Here is a 21199-nt window from a genome sequence, read left to right as displayed (position 1 = left end):
CTTTAGTTTATATGAATTTACCTATGAGGGACTCAGGTGTATATGTGTGTTTAGAAGAGGATCATAAATTATAATCATCGAGGTATAGGAGCTATTTCTGAGATTTTTGTCTGGGATTGATTTTCTTACTGAGATTAAGACTTGCAGTGTATATTAGATGAATACAGCAATTACCCAGCGAACATCCTTTTTTTTTTTTCTAAAAGTGCAACACATAATTTGGAAAATTCATCTTATCATGCTTCACTGTTCACAAGTTGAAGCCTTAATTTTGATTTATTGCTTCAGATGAGAAGAACTGCATTTTTGCTTTTAGTAAAGGACCCTGCTTCTTTCGTTCATTCCCAATCCTTGCAAATTAGAAGGGTTGTTTTAATTGGTATGTTGGGGCACTGTGAATGGACAATATAGTAGATTCTCTAAACAATGCATATTAGTATTCTGGAGTTCCAAGCTGCAGCAGCTGGTGTGCCCAAAACCAGGGAGACAGCTGGTGGCCAGAAAATAGCAGCAACTGATGCTGCCCCTGCCCTAGAAAACTTCAAGCAGTGGCAGGAATTGCTCAGAGTGGCTTGTGAACAAGTGGAGGAGTTTTGGAATTTGTAAAACAAAGGTTAGGATCTGAGTGCCTTCTGGATGAGGCAATTGATTAATGGCTTAAAGGCAATGGCAGTCTACCACAATGGGTATTCCACCCATCAGTTTTGTGCCATCAGAATGATCAGTGACTCTCTCAATTGGTTTCTGACTAGGCTGCAGCATGGTTCTGGAGCTGCTGTTGGTTCAACACATCCCAGCATTTGCTCCTGATGCCAGATTCTCTAAAGATGGCTCAATAGTTATGCAACCTGAAAAAATAGGTCATTGAAGTTTTACTTTAAAAGAGTTATTAGTTCTGTAATTGCATGATCTGGTAAAATAAATTATAGAACTAATGGGCTACTTTGCCTTTTGAATTGATTTTGCTGTTAAAGTTGTTTTATGCTGTGCAGATGGTCCGATCTGACGTCCGAATCTCCTGATTATTAGAGAGAATATACCGAATTATGCTATGAATTTCCATTTTCAGTTTTCCCTCGTGAAGGTATGTGGGATGCTTATTTCTGGATGATCTATGAGTTCTTTTTGACAAGTCCTTTATTTATTCTTTTTCATGTATGATCACTAATCAGACAGTTGCCTATTTCCATCATTTGCTAATTTCTAATTTCTATACTGCCATTCAAATGAATAGCAAAATTCAGGCGACCAACATAAGGCAGGAACACAAAATGATTGTGTCAATGGGCAAATTCAAGTTACCAAGATCAAGAAAGTGCACAATTAACAGTGTCCATGCAACCATGATCAATTAGGGTAATAGAAAAAAGAAGTCGCTTATTTAAAAAGCAAAATTATAATTGTGGAATGAGCTAACTCAACTTGTGATGTACATACTATCCTAAATTTTCACCTACAGTTGGTCTCGCAAGAGAGTAGGATTGCATTGTGTACCTCATAATCAGTGTAGCTGATATGAATTTGATTATTTGTTGGGCTTCCCCTAGGAATGACATGTTGCACTTATACCCCTAGTGAAAAATAGGTTAGGGTAGGCTAGGTCACTATCTTGAAGTGATGTGCTGTGTCAGCATCTAGGGACGGTGTCAAATATGCAATGATTTTTGCATTGGATGTGGGTAGATAAAGAAGTTAATTCAGACTAGACCTGGCAAAGCGGATCGGGTCGGTTTATCCGTGGCGGATAAGGTGGATTATCGGGTGAAAAAATCATAATCCATATTTGACTCATTTAAGTGGCGGATTAGCCGGTTTCGGGTTGGATAATTCATGGCGGATGGGCGGATAATCAGCCATTCTCAAATATAATTTTATTAATAATTTATTTTTTGTCATAATAATTCAAATATAATTTTATTAATAATTTATTTTTTGTCATAATAATTCAAATATAATTTTATTAATAATTTTTTTTTTGTCCAATCTATACACCAGTCCAATCTTGCCAAACAAATACACCTAAAGAGAACTAGGCCTACAATAGCCTAGAGTGGATGATTTTGCTTTCCTGGGTAGCAAATAGTTTACGAAAAAAAAATCTATAATCTGAATTCATTTTTCACTTTCCTCAGTAAGCAGGCATAAGGCAATAAACCACAAAGTTCACTCATTAGAACACTCGCCAAATACAATATATTGCATCAATTGCACACCAAACCTAAGAGTCTAAGACGAACTCTGCAATTCCAAACTCACCATGTAATACAAAAAAGGATGTTAAATTTTTTATTGAAACAGAAGATATCTGAAGCATGAACATATTGATGTCGTGCCAGAACCGAATGATAGATTTTTTAGATCTATAGAAGAACTGAAGAAGAAGAACTGAAGAAGAATACTTATGAAGGCCGAAGGGTATTCTGTTTCTATAGCAAAAGCTCCTGCTGGTTCGAAGCTTGAATGGTTCACGACGAACTCACGAAGGCTATAACTGAAGGCCGAAGGCGAAGGGTCTCCGTCTCTCACTCTCTCCTCTCGTGTTGGCTCTCTGAAGTCTGAACAGAGATGCTCACAGCTCATCACGCTGAAGAATTGAAGAGGGCAGCATAGCAGGTTGACTGGAAGAGGCTAAGAGGCAGCTAGGGTCTCCGTCTCTCACTCTCTCCTCTCGTGTTGGCTATCTGAAGTCTGAACAGAGATGCTCACAGCTCGTCACCTGAAGAATCGAAGAGGGCAGCGCAGCAGCTTGACTGGCAGAGGCTAAAAGGCAGCTAGGGCTCGAATTGAATAGGGGCTATCAGGCTGGATTAGGACTTGGGAGTGGGAAGGGTTGAAGTAGTGAGGCGCTGAGTGGGGCGTGTGGGTAGTGGGCCGTGTGGGCATTTGGGCAGTGGGCTTACTGGGATGGCTGGGTTAAAGGGTTTGGGCTGTAGCTTGTTGGGCTTTCCTTTGTTAATTTTGTAAGCGGGTTGGCGGATATCTGCCGGATAAACCCGACCCGACCCGCTAAGGGGGCGGATATGAAAATGAAAAACCATATTCGACTCGTTTAACAAACGGATAATTATAAGTTGGCTAAAATGGGTCGGATGCGGTTCGGATTAACGGATTTTTATCCATTTTGCCAGGTCTAATTCAGACGATTAGGATTAAATTAGCAATTTGGAATATAAGGACACTTATAGGTAAAATCTTGACAATAGTTAATCAATGATTAGAAGAAAATTAATACAAGCCTTAAAGAAACTGAGCAAGGGAGAAAAAGAAATTGAAAAATCAAGATTTGACTTTGGTATACAAGAAAAGAAAATTAAAGAATGAGATAGAAATGATTGTAGATAAAGACCTAAAAGATAGCGTCCGATATTGTAAGAATAGATGGAATCATAAAAATCAAAATTATCTTAGGTCCAGAGATAATAAATATCATTAGTAATTATGCTCCTCATAAAAATCAATTCACTTTGGGTCTCATAAGGAGGTAAGTATCCAAAGGCCTCAATTGCCCAAAGTCTTACTCATCAAAAAGAAAAAAAAAAAAATGATGATATAAGCGTGCTTGGCATACAAGATATATTTTTTTCTTAACTAACTAAATATATCTCATATAAGCCGTATCCATCTTATCCAGTTTATATAAACCATTGATAACTCTAGGAAGTTGACTACTATTTGAAACAAACTATTTCTCCCCATTGCACCCGGTCGAGCCTGAACATCTGCACTTTATTCATTTCTCTATACTAATGATATATAGAAAAATCTACTCCCTTCAATAAACCAATAAGCTGCTCTCAGAAATCCCACAAATACCACAAGGAGCACTTACTGGATCTTATGATGCTTACAACATTAAGTTCTCGACCAGTTAAAGATAGGGGGTGCTGCCCTCTTTTTCCGAAAAAAAAGAAGGAAAAGTTCTCGACCAGTCAGAGATAATACTTTCGTAAGGTATATAACTCTCACAAGCTTCAAGGTAGATGAGCATGTGAAACTCAAGTACACAAAAATATATTTCAAATCATAAATTTTTCCAAAAGAAAATGTCAGGGAGTTTCATATTTTTTTTTGGGATTGTCTTTAGTTAAAAGTAAAGAAAAATGTGATTTTAACCAATTTTAGGATTTTCAAAAGAATTTTCGTTAGAAAAAATTATTAAGAAGGAAAATCATTTTTAAGAGATTTTGAATCTTTAAAAGTAAACAATCAAATTTGAGAATTTTTTGAGATTTTAAATTGAGGAATAATCAATTTTTGGTTGTTAAATTTGATATTTTTTTTTAATGAAGAAAATAGATCATTTTCAAGGGAATAAATTTGGAATATTTTTAGAATTTTACATCAAAGAAACAGAATTCCTTTCTTGAAGAAATCAATAAGTATTTTTTCTTTGCAATTTGTTGATGGAAATGGAGCCAACATAAAGATCAATTTGACACTTTTAATGAAAAATAGGATAAGTCAAGACATAAAATGACTCGTTTTTTTATATAGAAAATTTAGTTTTTTGTGTAGAAAGTGAGGAGAAAAAAGAAGAAGAAGATGAAAGTGTTATTTTAAAAAGCAATTGAGATTTTGACAAATTTGGAAAAAAGAGAAAAGAGTTGAAAACCCTAAATAAATGGTTTGAAAATGTAAAAATAAAAGAAAAAACAAAACATTGCTGGACTTGCCTTTAGGGTGAGGGCTATTAAAATGATATTTTTAAAATGAAGAATTGAGAATAAATTATAGAAGTTAAGTCTTGGTTCGCTAAATGGAATAATAATTGTCTAGAGAGGAGTTGTCATTCCTAGGTAAATTATCATACAATAGTATGATTATTGAATACACAAGAAATCATTATTTCTATTTTTTTTAGCATGAAAATGTATATATTCTAATGCTATTGGATTGGTGTGAGAATAACAAGAACTTTTGCATATTGCCATAAAAAATTGTTTGAGAAAGTTTTAAAACTTCTCTAGCTTGATCCATGACTCATAGGTTAGACAATTGTTGTGTTGCAAGGTACAATCATATGTGCCTTTGAACTAATCTAAGTGAAAGTTGTCATGAGGCCATGATTAAGGGATTCACCATTCCCTTGAGACTTTCACAATGCTAACCAGCAACTATGCACATGTCGAGTATAGTTTTAGAATCGGATATTCCTATTCATTCGTACAGGATTGACTAATTCATGTAAAATCTAGTCAATCGTATAATTCATGTAGTCAATCACATGATTCATATGATCAATCTATAATTCTAGTCAATCCCATGATTCATGTAGTCAATCCCTTTTTTTTTTCTTCTTTCGTATAAATATTTGTGTCATTTCTAAAATGAGAGAACAAATAGTTAAACAATTCAGACAATTTGTTATGGTATCAGAGCAGGTTGATTGCTCGATCCTTAACTCCGACAGCATATAAGGTTCCTTGAACAATGTGATATCTCACGCCAGGTAAATCCTTAACCCTTCCCCCTCTTACTAAGACTACAAAATGCTTTCGTGAATTTTGGTCAATATCAAGTATATAAGTAGTGATTTCTAATCCAGTGGTTAATCGTACTTTGGCAACTTTACGTAAGACATAGAAAATTAAAGCCACTATATGCCTAAATAGATTTTCATGAGTAGGTTGATCAAGAAAACTAGATGGCAGAAGTAACGAAAATCACCCAAGGGGCATTGTGCAAGATCGAGAAGCCACCACACTACCAGTCGAATAGCTCTGATAGGCCAAGTGACCAACTGGTCACACACTTGTTGAAGGGGATGAACTACTTAACTTGGAGAAAAGCGTTAATCTTAATGTCTAAGCATAAGATGGTGTAATTGGACATAAGATTTCTGAAACCCCCAATAGGTGATTTGGAAGAAGAAGATTGGATCACCTGCAACTTCGATTGTAATGTCTTGGATCATAAACTCCTTGCATGAAGAGTTGCATGATAGCATAGTTTATCATGATGCAACAAGTGGCATGTGGAAGGTGCTTGAGGAGTGGTTCTCACAAGGAAGTGGCCCTAGGATTCAAATTCAAGAGGTTAAACATGAAATAGAAAATATGTGCCAAGGAGATATCACTATCTCAGCATATTATGCTACAGAAGGACTTATGGGAACAGCTGAGTGGTTTTCTAAAGCCACATAAGACAAGATGTATTGGATGCACTTGTGGTGTAGCAACGAAAGAAAAGGAGGAAATGCTCCACCAATTTATCATAGGCTTGAACGATGTTTATGGAGTTATTAGGTCCAACCTATCAAATGCTTATCCACTGTTGACCTCAGAGGAGGTGACAATCAGGAGACATGTTGCAGAATTAATAGCATTCAAAGTGAATACCGATGGTTTAGAGGAAAAGATCAAAACAGAAAGTCAAGGTGTAACCTTTGCAAGAAAATTGACCACACCGAGGATAATTGCTTTGAAATAATTGGTTATCCAACAAATTGGAAAGGCAAGAAGAAAGGGAAACCCGCAACCCACAACTATTTTAGAGACAAAGGAGAAGGAACCAAATTACGGACAAAAACTTGCATTAGGAGTGATATGATCAACTAATGATTTTGCTGGCAAGGGAGAAACAATCTGCACCAACCATGACTTTGTCGGTAATGCTAAAATGAGAGAAAAATTTGTAGAGTGGATTTTGTATAGTTGTGCATCCGATCATATAATATCGGATGTGACATATAGGATGCAACATTGTTCAAAGATAATGCGAGGCTAGAAAAACTCGTTAGAGTGTCATTACCTAATGGAGGAGGTGCAAAAGTAAAATTGACTGGGAAGGCCGAAATGGGTTCCAATATTGCTCTAAAAAATGCTTTATATTTGTCAGAGTTCAAGTGTAATTAGTTTCTATCGATAAGCTAACAAGAGAACTCCTCCCTAATGGCTTTGTCATATAGGACCTTATCACTAAGAGGGTGACTAGAGCAATCGAGATTTAGGGGGATCCTTACTACTTTAATCAAGGAGGAAGGATTTGAGTCAATGCTAATAGAACAATTGTAAGGACAAAGATATTGCACCAAAGTTTGGGGCATATTCCAATTTCAAGAATAAAGTCTGTTTTTAGAAATTTAATATTGTTAGACAATAAAGACCATGTGTGCATGTCATTGAGTGAGACAATGTCAAAGTGTTTTACCTACTAGAAATAAATAAATCTGACAATATTTTTGAGTTAGTCCATCTTGATACATAGGGACCTTATGGCGTTAAGATACTAAATGGATAATCATATTTCCTCATAATTGTTGATGATTGTTCGAGGAGCACTTGAATATACATGATGAAATCTAAGGCAGAAGCTCCAAATTTGTTTGAAGATTTTTTTAAAAAAATCAAAATTTAGTTCGATGTGTAGATCAAGAAAGTTAAATCTGATAATGGCCCAAAGTTTGTGGTAGGGAATTTTAAGAAATTTGTGACAGATCAAGGGGTGCTTCACCAATCCTCTTATTCACGTACACTGTAACAAATGGTGTTATGGAAGGAAACATAAGCATTTGCTTGAGGAGCCCTGCATTCTATGGTTTCAATCCCTTATTCCCTTGTGATATATGGGAGAATGTGTCATTATAGCAGTTCATTTAATTAATCTTTTGCCAACCCCAAAATTAGGAGGAAAGTCTCTATGTGAAATTTTAATTAAAGATAAGACATCAATATAAGCATTTGCGTGTCTTCGGATGTCTATGTATTTAGTAAGCTGAGGCCCATTTGACAAGTTTACATCAAGGTTAAGGTGATGTCAATTTTTGGAGTCAAGAGATGTGATATTTTATAAGGACTTGTTTCTATTTCAAAATAAAAACATGAAAAAGTCACCAACACTTAAAATCCGATTGGAGTACCTAATGGAAAAATTGGAATTAATGAAGAATATTCTAATGACAAGAAGATCAAGAAACTAAAGGCACTTTATAAGGAGAAGAAATTGAATGAGAAGTGGAATTAGTGGTTGAACATGAGACAATCAAAGACTTTCAAGAAGAAATTCGCAATCATAGACAAGATAGTAGACATGTGACAAGGCCAATAAAGGAAAGAAGACCACCTAGACGCCTAGAGTATTATGTCTTGATTACTCCAAGAAAGAACACATCCCACCCTAAACCAAGCCTCTTCTATAATTAGACCTCAAGGTATTGATGGTAAGGTTCCTAGTAAATCATTTTTGTAATATTTCTGTTTCTACAAGAATTTCCACTAACATTGCAGAAAAGAAAACTATCAAAATATAGCCCAATAACTATAAAGAAGCAACACAAAACCCAAAATAGCAAGAGGCAATGGACAAGTAGCTAAAGGCCTTAATTGAAAATAATACTTGGAGTCTTGTATAGTTGTCCAAAGGAAAAAGGGCCATTGGATCAAAATGGTTCTTTAGGTAAAGCATAATCCTAATGGTACAGTGGAAAGATATAAGGCTAGGCTAGTGAGAAAAGGCTAGCCAAGTTGTAGGCCTTGATTACAACTAGATGTTTGCACTAATAGCGAATTTTGTGACAACCTTATTGCAGCTGCTGCCATTAAAGGTTAGGAGTTGCATTAACTTGATGTTAACAATGCTTTTCTTAATGGAGATTTGGATGAGGAAGTTTTCATGAAGGTACTACAAGGTCTATTTAATAGAGAAAATGGAATGGTATGCAAACTACATAAGTCCTTGTATGGCCTAAAATAGGCCTCAAGGCAATTGTTTGGTAAGTTCTCGAAAGCTTTACGTATAGATTTCAGTGAACTGTTTCAGACAATTCTCTTTTCACTATGTCAAAAGAAGAAAGTAAAATGGTGGTACTTGTATGCATCACTGATCTCATCATAGTTAATAATGATAATGTAAAACGTGTTCAATTCAAGAAGTGTCTTCAAGGGTGCTTTCAAATCAAAGACTTAGGCTCATTAAGCTATTTTCTTGGTTTGGAGATTAAGAGACCCAAAAAGAGGATCCATTTCAGTCAACACAAGTATGCCAAGTTTATTATAGAAAAAATTGGGTTTGAAGATGCCAAGATCACAAAAACACCTATTCCACAACAGAATAGGCTCTTAGCAGAAATTGGCAAACACATAGAGAATCCATGGGCCTACAGATGATTGATTGGGAGACTCTTGCAGTTAACTCTCACCAAGCTAGATCTATCGTATGGAGTTCATTTGCTCAACCAATTTTTAAAGGATCCTAGGAAGCCACATATGGATGTGGCAAAGTAGCTTGTTCGATATATAAGTCACCAAGCCGGGGACTCTTCTATCCTAAAGACAATGGCCTTACTTTAAAGGTGTATCGTGATACCAAATAGGCTACTTGCCCCACCACAAGGGGCTTGTCATGGGATTTGTGACACTTCTTGGAAGTGCTCCTCTAACTTGGCGATCCAAGAAACAACCCATAATAGCCCTATCATTTACAAAAGCATAGTATACAACTAGGCTAAGACAACAAAAGAGATAGTATGGCTAGTTCAATTTTTTAAGAATTTGTTTACGGAAGTCCCAAGGCTGATTAAATTGTTTTGTGATAGCAAGTCAACCATGCATATTGCCTCAAGTGTAGTTTTTAATGAAAGAACAAAATATATATAATTGGATTGTCATTTTGTTAGAGAGAAAGTTGTTGGAATTGGCGTGATCCCAAAAGGGGGGTGAATTGGGTTTTAAAACTTTTTGGCTAATTTAAATATTTGCCGATTCACCACAGTTCATTACCCATTCAATATTAAAATCATATATGTAAAATGGTTAGGCTATCAGTGCAGATATACACGTGTACAACATATCTCATTTAAATTAAATGTATGCATGCGAATAATTATAATAATAAATAAGCAAGCATACACATATGGGAACTAAAGTGCAATTTAAATGAGACAGGGAGAGAGAGACACACAATATTTGTTATTGAGATTTGGCCAAACCAGTCTACGTTCCCGCCTTGGGTGTACCCCCAAGGATTCCACTATCCTTGCTCACTTAAACGGGCGAGGCAGAAGCCGTTACAACATCTCCTTATAGGGCGAGGTAAACTCCAGCTCAATTACAAAGCTGAGCCCAACTTGTCTCACTTACGGGGCTAAGACTCTCCAGTTTAATTTTCGGTTTGAACCCAACCAGTCTCACTTATGGGGCTGAGACTCCTCAATTCTATTACGGGCTAAACCCAACCGATATAATAAAATTTTTTTTGTACAAGATAATACTTCTGAAAATATAAGCAAAGATGTACACATTAAAGTTCTACAATGCAATCTCTACTATAATATGATATATGCTCAGTAGAGAAAGGATGTTTTCTTAAAACAATATTTTGAATCTTTGAGAAATGATGTGTATGATAAAATATTCAAAGACGTGCCCCTAATAAAATTTTCTCCCAAGAATATATTTCAATAAAAATATAGGAGAACCTAGGGTTTGTTCTTCAAATAGTTTTTGGACAAATAAAATATATGAATATGTATATAAGATAAATATGTTTTCCAATAAAGATTTTTGCAATAAAATATTATTTGGAGAATCTGGGATTTGAGCTTACAAATATTTGTGCAATAGAAAATTTCTCCCAAGAATATTTATGAAGAAAATAATCGAGAGAAACTTTAATCCAACTCTTAAAAATAATTTGTGAAAGAAATAAAGCTTATGTAAGAGTGGATGATCTAAAGTAAATGTCCACACAAAAATTTCTCTTTCAAAAATGATTTTGCAAAAGTAATAAGTGAAAGAGATTAGGAGAGAGAAAAATAAATTTGCCCCAATGAAAAAAATTTTCAATAAAATGTTGTTGGGGGAACTTTGATTAATAAAATATGTTGAGAGGATTTGGAAGTTAATCAAAGTTGTTAATCTGAACAAAGTTGCTAATCTGAAGTAATGAGGGGGTATTTATAAATTTCATGAAAATTATGACTGTTAAGGACATATTGGGGATTTTATAAAAAGTTTAATTAAGTTTTAACCCCAATTACCGCAATTAATTCTTGGCAACCAGAGAGATTCGATCACCCGGTCCGTAGGGCCGGTTGCCCGAACAGATACAAAGCCTATATTGGATTCGTGTGACTGTGGGTGAGTCCAGTTGGTTGAAGCCAAGGCGATTTCCCAACCTTCGTAGGTTAGGGCGCCAGGTGCATGGTTTGGTCTACCGGTTCATAAGGTTCGATTGCCCGATGACTTTTTGAACTACAAGTTTGGTCGCTCGGGGACAGTGGAAAAGTCAATGACCAGGGTTCGGTCGACCGTGGAAGCTACTTTCTTTTTTGGTTCGGTCGCCCAAGACTTTAATCAACTATTTGACTTTTTGGCTAATAGTGTGCTTGGTTGTCCGAGAGCTATAACACATAAATCGGTCGGTCACCCTAGACTTTTAATTAAGCCTAAAAACCCAACGTCGGTCGACCTAAGTTTGCCCTAAGGTCTGTCTATGACCTATCTGAGCATTAAGTCATATCATGCAGGATGTATACATTTATTATAGACCAAAATATAAAAATTTGAATGCAATTACAATAAAGAATAAATGTCTTCTTCTTCTTCTTTTTTTTGCTCTTCTCTTCATGGAATATGCCAAGCTGTTTGTGGGCTTTAAAATCTGCATTGACTTCCATTTCTTCTGCATCTTATGTCCGTATTGACATGTAAACCTGTTCACACTAAATGCACACATAAAATACATGTGCTTTGTCAGCATCAAAACAGAGATCGGACTCAAAAAGTTAACAAAAGTCTAATCCAAGCTCCTCAACTTGACATTTGTTCCTTCACATTAACAATTGGCTGATATTTTTACTAAGTGAAGCTATTCAATAACAAATTGAGATTGGAACGACAAACCCATCAACTTGAGGGAGGCTCTGAACAGGGAATATATATATATATATATGTGGCAAGCTATGAAGTGCTTATGCCTACATTAGCGTGAGGGAGGCTCTTAAGAAATAAGAAGCAAATATTCCCATCAATTCATTCTTTTATTCATCCTAAAATCAATAGATTGACTGATCCATGTAGAATCTAGTCAATCTCATGATTCTAGTCAATTCTATGATTCGTGCAAAATTTTGTCAATCCCATGATCATGTAGAATCTAATCAAGGCCATTTTTTTTTTGTATAAATATTTACATAATTTTTGTAATTGAGAGAGCGAACAATAAAACAATATATACAATATGTTATACTTTGTGTGTACCTCGTTGAATTTTTGATCAAGGGATCTAATTCAAGGCATAGTCCATTATGAATCTCTCAAATGGAAATGGTTAACATTATGTGTGGGTTCAAGTTGAAAGACACCATGCCTATTGCACAATATTAATAGCCCAATAGTATTATTATTTTAATGTCCTTATCTATTTATATTTTTATTATTGTTGTTTTTGAGTTTTAAAACTTGTGGGGGATTGTTGGAGAAGTTTTAAAACTTCTCTGTAACGTTAAATTTTAAATTTTAAATGAAGAGACACTTTGAGAAGGGATACATCTCCTCTCATACGTTCAAATAGGCACCACAATTTTTTTGGTTGTATTATTACTAAAAATATAGATTAATTCATACAAAAGTTTTTCAACAAAAATCTCACCCTTTTCATTTTTCTATTGACAATTATATCCTCGCTTCCAACTTTTTTTTTTCGATTTTACAAATCCAAATAACCATAAAGTCATATTTTTAGATCATAAAATAGAATGCACTAGACATGGAATTGTGGGATACATAAACTTGTAAAATAAAATGCACATGTAGAAAATTTTACTAATCCATAACATGGACACACAAAGAATTGACTATTTCTAATTTTACCATGTAATATTCTCATCATATTCCATATTGAATGAAATAGTTTTGTGAGAGTAATATTTTTGTATTTTTTTTTAATAAATGGGTTTGACTGTGAATTAACTATCTTCAAGACACAAACTTTCATGGATTAAATCATTCATGTTTTACGTAATTTTTAATTAAAATAAATATAAAAAATGACTATGAATTTACAATATAATGGAATAAAAGAACTTCAAGAGTTTTTAAATACATTTTTGGGGTGAAAACTAAAAGGTTTCGCAAGAATGAATGATCCTCTATTGGTTATTATGAACAAATTTGGAAAATGCGTATAGTTTTACCTCAAGGTAGTGCTTGAGAGCATAGATTTCAGACCTTAAATTTCGATTTGAGTGGATTTAAAAAAAATTTAATATAATTTTATATTACATTGTATCCAAATCCAATATAACTTCAAATTCAAGGCCTTTCCAAACATGAAGAAAATGTTTTTCATTGCAATTTTATGAGAAAATGGAAAACAGCAAGACAAGGAAAAAAAGGAACCAGAAAATTACCCCCTTTCCAAACGCACCACAGTTGTTCTTTTGAAGGAATTAATTTTGGAATCCAAACATTAAACAAGGATAACCTATGGGGATTCAACTGCTCTTTCTCACAATTCGTGCTATTATTTTGATGATTAAATTATGAATCGAATGTGCGAAGCGAAAAGCAAAGGCATTATGAACAAAGAGAGAAATGAAAAACACATCGCTGTTGAATGTTATAGGATGACAACATGATGGGAGACCAGACAACAGATGGTGGAATCACAAACTAACAAAATTTCCAACGAGAGATTTTCTCATTTTCCAAATCTCAGCATCACATTTTATACAACATAAAATGATACCACGAAAATTTCAGCCAGAAAAATGAAATCTCACTGAGAAATAGCTTAAGAAGATGGTATGGTAACACACATTCCATGGGGGAAATTGATGCTGCAATCAAGATGAACTTAACTTGTTTGTTGACTACCCTTTTTCCTCCTGCTTCTCTTTGCAGGAACTGTGGAATTCACTTCTTGATCACCCACAGGAGTTCTTGAAGAATTTATTTTTTGACTCCTCAGCCGCAAAATTTCACCCTTTGCAGCATGCAATTCCTCCTCCAGTTTCTTTGCTCTCTTCTCTAAACTCTCTCTTTCTTTGCCAAGCCTCATTACCAAGTTATGGGCATCTTCCATGTTTTCTTGAGCTTCTTGGGAAGCATTCTTCTGCTCTGAAAGGGAATTGTAGAGCACAGCTTTCTCTTCTTCGAGACTAGAATTACGAGAATTAGCCATCTCTAGATCTCTTGAAAGTATCAATGCCTTGCGGTTCATTTCATCGAGTGATTTGGTGGCCTCTTCCAGGTCGGTTTCAAGAGATTTCCGGGCATCCTTATCTTTTGCATTTTGTTTCTCCAAAGATTGCAATTCTTTGTTCAAGGAAGCAACTACCTTCTTTTCTTCTTTCAAATCAAGGGCTGCACTCTCCATTTTTGTTAAGACATCACGCAATTCCTTATGTAGGCTGTCACGATTTTCCATTGCTGTTGCCAATTCATGGGACACTATTTGCAGCTCATCCGTGGTTTTCTTCAGAAGTTCATTTGCTGATGTGAGCTCACCAGCCAGTGCTTGAGCGCTCAGTTTTGACTCATCAAGACTTCTCTGTAATGATTCCTGAGCTTCAGCAAACTCAGACTGAACCCTAGAGACCTCAGCCTCGAGCTCAGTGCACAAAGTTTTTGAATGCTTAAGTTGTTTTGCCAGATCAGAGACCTCATTTCTAGATGTAACAAGAGTTTCCTGCGTGATTTGGAGTTCGTGTTTCAGATTCTTCACGTTGTTCAACTCTATATCCAACATTTTTCTTAAATCATCCCTTTCCTGAGTCAAATCAGCAATTACCACTTGCCTTCCGCTAGCTTCATTCAAAGCAATCTCAAGCTTGTTTCTGAGAAGTTGAATTTCATGCTCCCTTTCTTCCAAGAGCTTAGCATCCAAACTTGCCTTGTTTTCGGAAGATATCTTCAGATCACTGTATTCCTCCTGAATAGCATCAACTCTTCTGCTATAATTATCTCTTTCAACAATCAAAGAATTAACTCTTTCATTCAAATTATCCAATGCAGAATTCTTAGATTCCATCTCTTTTTGACTTTTCAGAAGTTCATCTTTCAACAGTTCAAGTTCCATCTTTGCCCCAGCCAATTCGTTCTCTGTTTGCTTGTAATTGAAACTCAAGTTCTTCAACTCCAAATCCTTTTCAGAAAGTGAAGACCCGAGATTTCGAACAGTATCTTCTTTATCCTTCATCTCTGAACTCAGCAAATTTGTCCTTTCCTGCAATACTTCAATCGATTCAAGCTTCTCGTTCAGTTTTGTTTCAAGCTCCTTCTTATCTTCCCTAATCTTAGTGAGGCTGGTTTGAAGACCATCCATTTGGACTTTAAGTTCTCCAATCAGTTGTTTCTCACTTCGTAGCTCTTGTCCTAAGCTTGCTATTGTATTGTTAGCTGACTGCAGTTGGTTCATCAAAGACTGCTGTTCTTCTTTTGCCTTTCTGAGTTGCTTAGTTCTTTCTTCCTGCTCATTCTGTAGCTTCACCTCAAAGTTTTTCCCCATTGAAACAATTGTGGCTTCCTTTTCTTCTAGGGTGCTCTTCATCTGAGCATCTCATGAGAATTCTATAAGTTAGTAGCAAAAAGCTGTCCACACACACAATTTTTATATTGAATGCATCACAGCCAATATCAGCTAGGAAGAACTCGGCCAGAAAAGGTCCAGAGATAGCTTACAGATTCTATCATTGCTTCTGTAGATTTCTTTTCTTTATTAGCTAACGCGTAAAGTGCGCCAAGCACCCCTGAACCGAGTATTCCAAGAGCATTCAGAAGAGACACAAAGGGATTTGGCGGGGCATTCCTTTGAAGTGCTTGCTGTCCATAAAAGCTATAAAATAAGCTTGCCAGTCACCTAGAAGCATAAAAATAACTTATCCACCAGTAAGGATTTTTATAAATTAAATCTGGTAGATATTCAGACCTCGTCTCTTTGGTTTCCACTTGTTGTTGCTACCTCCTGCTCTTCTGAACATAAAATAAATAAATAAATTTTAAATGAGAACGGTTAGCAGAAGCAGAAGCAGAAGCAGTGAAAACAGGGGGGAATGAAAATTATTCCATACAAACTAAAGGGCTAGAAGATCCAGAACTTATTCAAAACCTAGTTCATAGACCTGATGGTACCTTTAAACTATAGAAAAGCTTCCTCAATAAATTCAGGCCATTAAGAAGATGACTTTCCATACAGATGCACATGAATGAGGCAAGGAGAGACAATAGCAGGGTAGGTCATCCAAGACCTCAGTTTCAAAAGATTCACTCATCCAGAGAATCTCAAAAATATGAATAGAAGAAAGAATGCCAGAAAATGTATATTGTACAATTATATAACATTATTTTTATAGAAAAATAAGAAACTCACTGATAGAGAAGAAGAAAATACAAAGCGAATGAGAAATCCTCACATTACAAAAGAAAAATGGGGGGAAAAAAACTACAAACAGAGAAACAAAGAACTAAGGAGTTGTTTGGTATCATTGTAAAAATTAACGAAAACAAAAACTAAAAACTAGAAACATAAATTAAAAATGAGAAACCAACAATCTACTTGGTTAATATTTGTAAAACTAAAATAAATTAAAAACTTCATTAAAAAATATTTTATTGCACATGACAATTTGAAAATAGTAAAAATATCTTGTAATTGGCTTTATCATTATTATTTTTGAAATTTATGTATATTTTTATTTTAATTATATTTAATTTCATATGATTATTTTTTTTGGTTTTAATTTTAATTTAAAAGTGTATAAAATGAATCACTTAATCCAAAAAAACAATTTTTTTGATATTAAAATTTCTGAAAATAGGTTGCTAAAGCATTTAAAACCCATAAAATCTGGTTTTTAACTTTTTCGTAAGCAGCTGAAAACCGACAATAGAAACAGAAAACTAACAACATAAACAAACACATTTTTATAAGTTGTTTCCTTACTGTGTAAAAAATAGAAACAAAAAACAGAAAAAAACAACGAACCAAATGGGCCCTAAGCTAAAGGGGCCAATAGACACTGCTCAATACCAGATACAGCCATACTGTCAAAACCTAGTAGTGACACATGCCAAGGAAAAAGAAAAAAAAAAAAAAAAAACCCTGTCCTGAATAAGATCTTTAGATGAAGCACAATTAAGAAAAATTTTATCATTCCTCTCAAACAAATTACCTGAATAGCTGCCAAGACACCACAGCCACAAAACCTTTATCTTCTTCTGTTTTCCAAAGCCAACAAAATAGACCAACAAGAAATCCTCTAATGACTAAAAAAAATTTTACACACCCACGTCCCAACAAACAAAAAAGCTTATTCAATAAACATCAAGCCATAGAGCAATGAAGAAATAAATGTGTATGACCCTCACTATTAGTATAACACAAAACATACATTGAGGAAAGGGCGTGTATGCCTACAAATTGGCAGTATATTGTTGGTGTTCACTAAGAATGGCAATCCACACAGAAGTTTTTATGCATTTTAGCTTTCCATAGATGATCGGTGATGGGAAAAGAATGGAGAGAATGGTTTAGATGACAGTAAATGGAAAAACACAAGAGTTATCTAAGCCAGACCCTAACATCCCTAACATGAGAATATTTAAAAGAATCCAGAAAACTTAGGAGAGAAGAAAGCTCCTTGGTCTCTCTATCATTAAGATTTCTTAAAATAATAACAATAATAAAATTGTGGAACCTTGGTGTCATCAATATCAAGAAAAGATGAAATAAGTGAATCGGGACAGGAAGAAAGACGAAAAATTGATGGAAAGGCAACTAAGAAACACAATTTTCCTATATGGAGATCCTCTCAAAATTGAACCCCACTACTATCTCTCACTTTATATTTGATACAAGGAAAAAAAAAAAATAATACCTACAATGTGAATTTTCATGAGCTTTCACGAGTAACTCCAGCTATAAAACTAGCATCCTGCCCATTGTCCTGCAGACCAAATTTACTTTTGATAACTCAGTTTCCAAATTGGAAAAATCATCACCACTCGCCCACCAAAGCACTGTTATTAGAGACCAACTTGCCAAGACCCAAGCCCCCCTCCTTTTTGGACTGACAAACAACCTCCTAACTCACAAGATGTCTCTCCTTTCACCTACCACAAGGCCCACAATCAAAGGAAATCTCTCATAATCTTCTCTAGCAGACTAGTAACCCCCCACTGGTATCTTAAAGGACCAAATATCAGTGAATTGAAGAAAGACATGCCTGGATTATATGTCCCCGAGCATTTTTTTTTTTCTTTTATAAATGAAAAAATGGCCATTACTATCATGCACTGGATTCAAGGTCCTTACTAAAGGACCTCCAATCACAATTTTAACAGCTACCAGTACATAGTGAAACCATAATGGCTGCAACAAACAAGTGGTGAATTGTCTAGAAAAATCTTTGCAACTCCATTTAATTATTTTTTCAATAATTTCAATATTTCAATATTTCAATTTGCTTCCAAACAGACTATATCAAATTTTTATCAAACAAAGAAAGCATAAAACTCAAAAATCCAGATTAAATGATTGTAAGGTCAAATTTTTTTTTTTTTTCCTTTCCTTGGAAGAGGTCAAAATCAAAATTCATACAACTTTTCCCTTAGGCCTCATTTGGGACTTGGAGAACATAGGGAAACAAAAGGAAAATATCATGTCAAAAAGAAAATAAAATAAATTTCAAATTAATGAACAAAAATTTGATTTTACATATTATTAAGATTCATTATTTCTTAATTTTTAATCATATTAGAAAAAATTTCCTTTTTAATAGTGTCTGATAATAGAGAATATACAATGGAAAATGAATAACTTTCTTATTTTTCTTTCCTTTTCTCAAACAAAATCCTTGATCCAAATGTAGCCTCAACATTCAGTTGTTCAAGGTTAGAAATCTGTATTTCAAAACAAAATACACACTTTGAATATTAGGGGGAAAAAGGAAAAAGGATTATATGTTCAAAATTGAGGTCTTATGCCCTGAACTAAGGTATGATATCTTATTTTCATTTTTACAACAGAGGTGCGGTGTAGGATTCAGTTTATTTGAGTTTTTCATGCTTAGATTTAGTGAATTACAAGGAAAAAAGGTTTCTTTAGCATGTCTTTTCTTTCTAAATTTTACTTAAAAATTTTCCACCTTCAGTTTTGGGAAGACATTTGGGTGGGGAGTTCTTTGCTTTGCACATCTTTTTCTCGTTTGTACGGATTGCCTTCTTTCCACGATGAATCTATTTTTTTCATTCATTTTGAATGAGGAGGGATTCTCTATGGATTTCCATTTTTTGGAGCTCTCTCCTTATTAAGTTTGTTGGAGGGTAGTCTTCTTTTCGATAGGAAGGTTATTGTTCATGGATCCTAGGGGAGAGGAGTACTCTTGTCAGTCTGCTTTTTCAGAGCTTTTAAACAAGAAAAACTTGTCTTTTCACCTCGAAGGCTAAAGTCCCCTCAAAGATTAAGGCTTTGATTTGGTTGGTTGTTCTTAATAGAGTTAAGATTAACATATCTATTGCAGAGTAGATGACCTTTTAAGGCTTTATTCTCGAATGTTTCTTCTATTTGTTTTGAAAGTTCAAATTTGTTTCTGTCCTCTGTCTTAATTGCTCTTTCTCATGGAGGGTGTTGAATAATATTTTTGGCTTATTTGGGTGTGTCTGGGGATGATGGAGGATTTTTTGGTTATATGATTTTCGGATTTTGAGAGGGGCAAAGATGGTTTTAGTATTTGACCTCCTAATGGACTTTTTCAGCTGGGTGTTTCAGAGGAGTTTCTTTTGCAGATTTACAGCGGGATTGGCTTGCTGTAATGTTTTATTTCTTTATTTATTTATTTTGTTCTTTTATCTTCGAAGGAGGATTTCTTATGCCCCTTTTTATTTATTTAAAAAAAAGCAGCAACAGCTGAATCATCCATTCTTTAACTGCAATTTTCAGTTTTTCTATTCTTAAAATTCCACTTCCACCATAAATCTAGAACTGCATTACCAGAAATCCATTGTGAATTACTAGATTCAATTGAAAGGAAGGCTGCAAAAGCAACAACAACAACAGCAGCAACAACAGTATAGCAATTGGGGGTGTGAATTACTAGATTCAATTGAAAGGAAGGCTGCAAAAGCAACAACAACAACAGCAGCAACAACAGTATAGCAATTGGGGGTGGGGGTTGGGGATGTAAGTTTTTTAAGTAATTGGAGACACTAGTCATATTTCTCAGCAGATACGGGAAGTAAATACATAATTATAACCAAAAATCTTGCTACGAAAAGACTCAACAACAGTACTTCAAGACAAGAACGAAAACCCAATTCACTACTTTCACCGTTTCAGAAAAAAAGGGGAAAAATTCCTTCAAGCTCTATTCCAAGCCCTAGCATTATAACAAGTTACTCAGCAGATATAAAACAGTAAAAATCTTGAAAAGCACAAGAAAGCTGAAGTCAGCCGTTACCAAACCTTCAGTAGCTCTTGCCCTCACCCGCAGGAAAGGAAGAAGAGAGATTCCCATGAACAGAATGGTTCTTCTTTTGTAGAAATCGACGTACGGGGCATTTCCTTGGCGCAGAAAAACCATGAGGGATGCGGTTTTTCTCTTGTTATCTGCATTTCTTTTGCCAGAACACAAGAGAACAGATGAAGGAGAAGAAAAAGAAGAAGATGAAGAAGAAGAAGATGGAAAGCTACAAAGGGGAGACTTCAGAATGCAAGAGCTCCCCATTGCAAAGCTCATGCTGATTGAGATAAAAGAAGCCCTCTCAGAAACCTTTGCCCCCTCTCTCTCTCTCTCTCACACACACATTTGAGTTCGGGTTTCAATGAAAACGCGCAGCAAAAGAAAGGAGATGAACTAAATGTCCAAATTTCTTGTCATAATTACAAGAAAAATACCTTTCAGATGTATATAATAAAAGTTAAAATGAGATCCTTGTGTTGTCCTTTTGACAGAAATGCCCTCCATAGAAAAAGAAAATCTGCCAGTTCTTCACCCGCAGTAGGATTTGTTCCCCTTAAACCCTAGAAATTATCAGTGTTCCTTTTTAAACCGTAACACCTACTAGTTTGGAGTAGGAACAAAATCATGGTAAGAATGAAATTACTGTTGGAATGTAATTTTTTTTCTTGATTAATAAAATCAAAATTTGATAATTTTTAATGATAATTATAATGAAATAAAAAAGTAATTAATTTTTTAAAAATACCCATAAAACAAATTTTAAATTTTTTTTAATTGTCTAAATATATGACTTAAACTCAA

At 34.9% G+C, this 21199-nt stretch overlaps 1 protein-coding gene and 1 pseudogene across 2 annotated transcripts; one reads left to right on the top strand and one right to left on the bottom strand.

Annotated features, from left to right (window-relative positions):
- Positions 1 to 398: 398 nt before the first annotated feature.
- Positions 399 to 868, top strand: LOC131158485 (mediator of RNA polymerase II transcription subunit 32-like; annotated as a pseudogene).
- A 12668-nt stretch (positions 869 to 13536) lies between these two features.
- On the bottom strand, positions 13537 to 20953 carry LOC131157580 (MAR-binding filament-like protein 1-1). 2 transcript variants are annotated; one of them, XM_058111847.1, is made up of 4 exons: positions 20401 to 20953; positions 15868 to 15911; positions 15621 to 15761; positions 13537 to 15489 (listed from the first exon to the last, which is right to left on the bottom strand). In XM_058111847.1, the coding sequence occupies exons 1-4, from the start codon at positions 20672 to 20674 to the stop codon at positions 13795 to 13797; spliced, it is 2154 nt and encodes a 717-aa protein (XP_057967830.1). In that variant the 5' UTR covers positions 20675 to 20953; the 3' UTR covers positions 13537 to 13794. The 2 variants fall into 2 exon arrangements, with proteins under 2 accessions (XP_057967830.1, XP_057967831.1); XM_058111848.1 differs by having other exon boundaries at positions 15868 to 15908; positions 20401 to 20909.
- Between the last annotated feature and the right edge of the window lie 246 nt (positions 20954 to 21199).

The sequence above is a fragment of the Malania oleifera genome, chromosome 6, assembly GCF_029873635.1.
Source record: "Malania oleifera isolate guangnan ecotype guangnan chromosome 6, ASM2987363v1, whole genome shotgun sequence".
In the NCBI taxonomy this organism is placed as follows: Eukaryota; Viridiplantae; Streptophyta; class Magnoliopsida; order Santalales; family Ximeniaceae; genus Malania; species Malania oleifera.
This window is presented reverse-complemented; position numbering and strand designations above follow the sequence as displayed.

Excerpts from the sequence above, each read along its gene's own strand:
- LOC131157580 (XM_058111847.1), bottom strand. The coding sequence starts at position 20,674 with ATGAGCTTTGCAATGGGGAGCTCTTGCATTCTGAAGTCTCCCCTTTGT. Across the intron at positions 15,762-15,867 it reads GTGGAAACCAAAGAGACGAG|CAAGCACTTCAAAGGAATGC; the intron begins GTCTGAATATCT and ends TTTTATGGACAG. Across the intron at positions 15,490-15,620 it reads CAGAAGCAATGATAGAATCT|ATGAAGAGCACCCTAGAAGA; the intron begins GTAAGCTATCTC and ends TGAGATGCTCAG.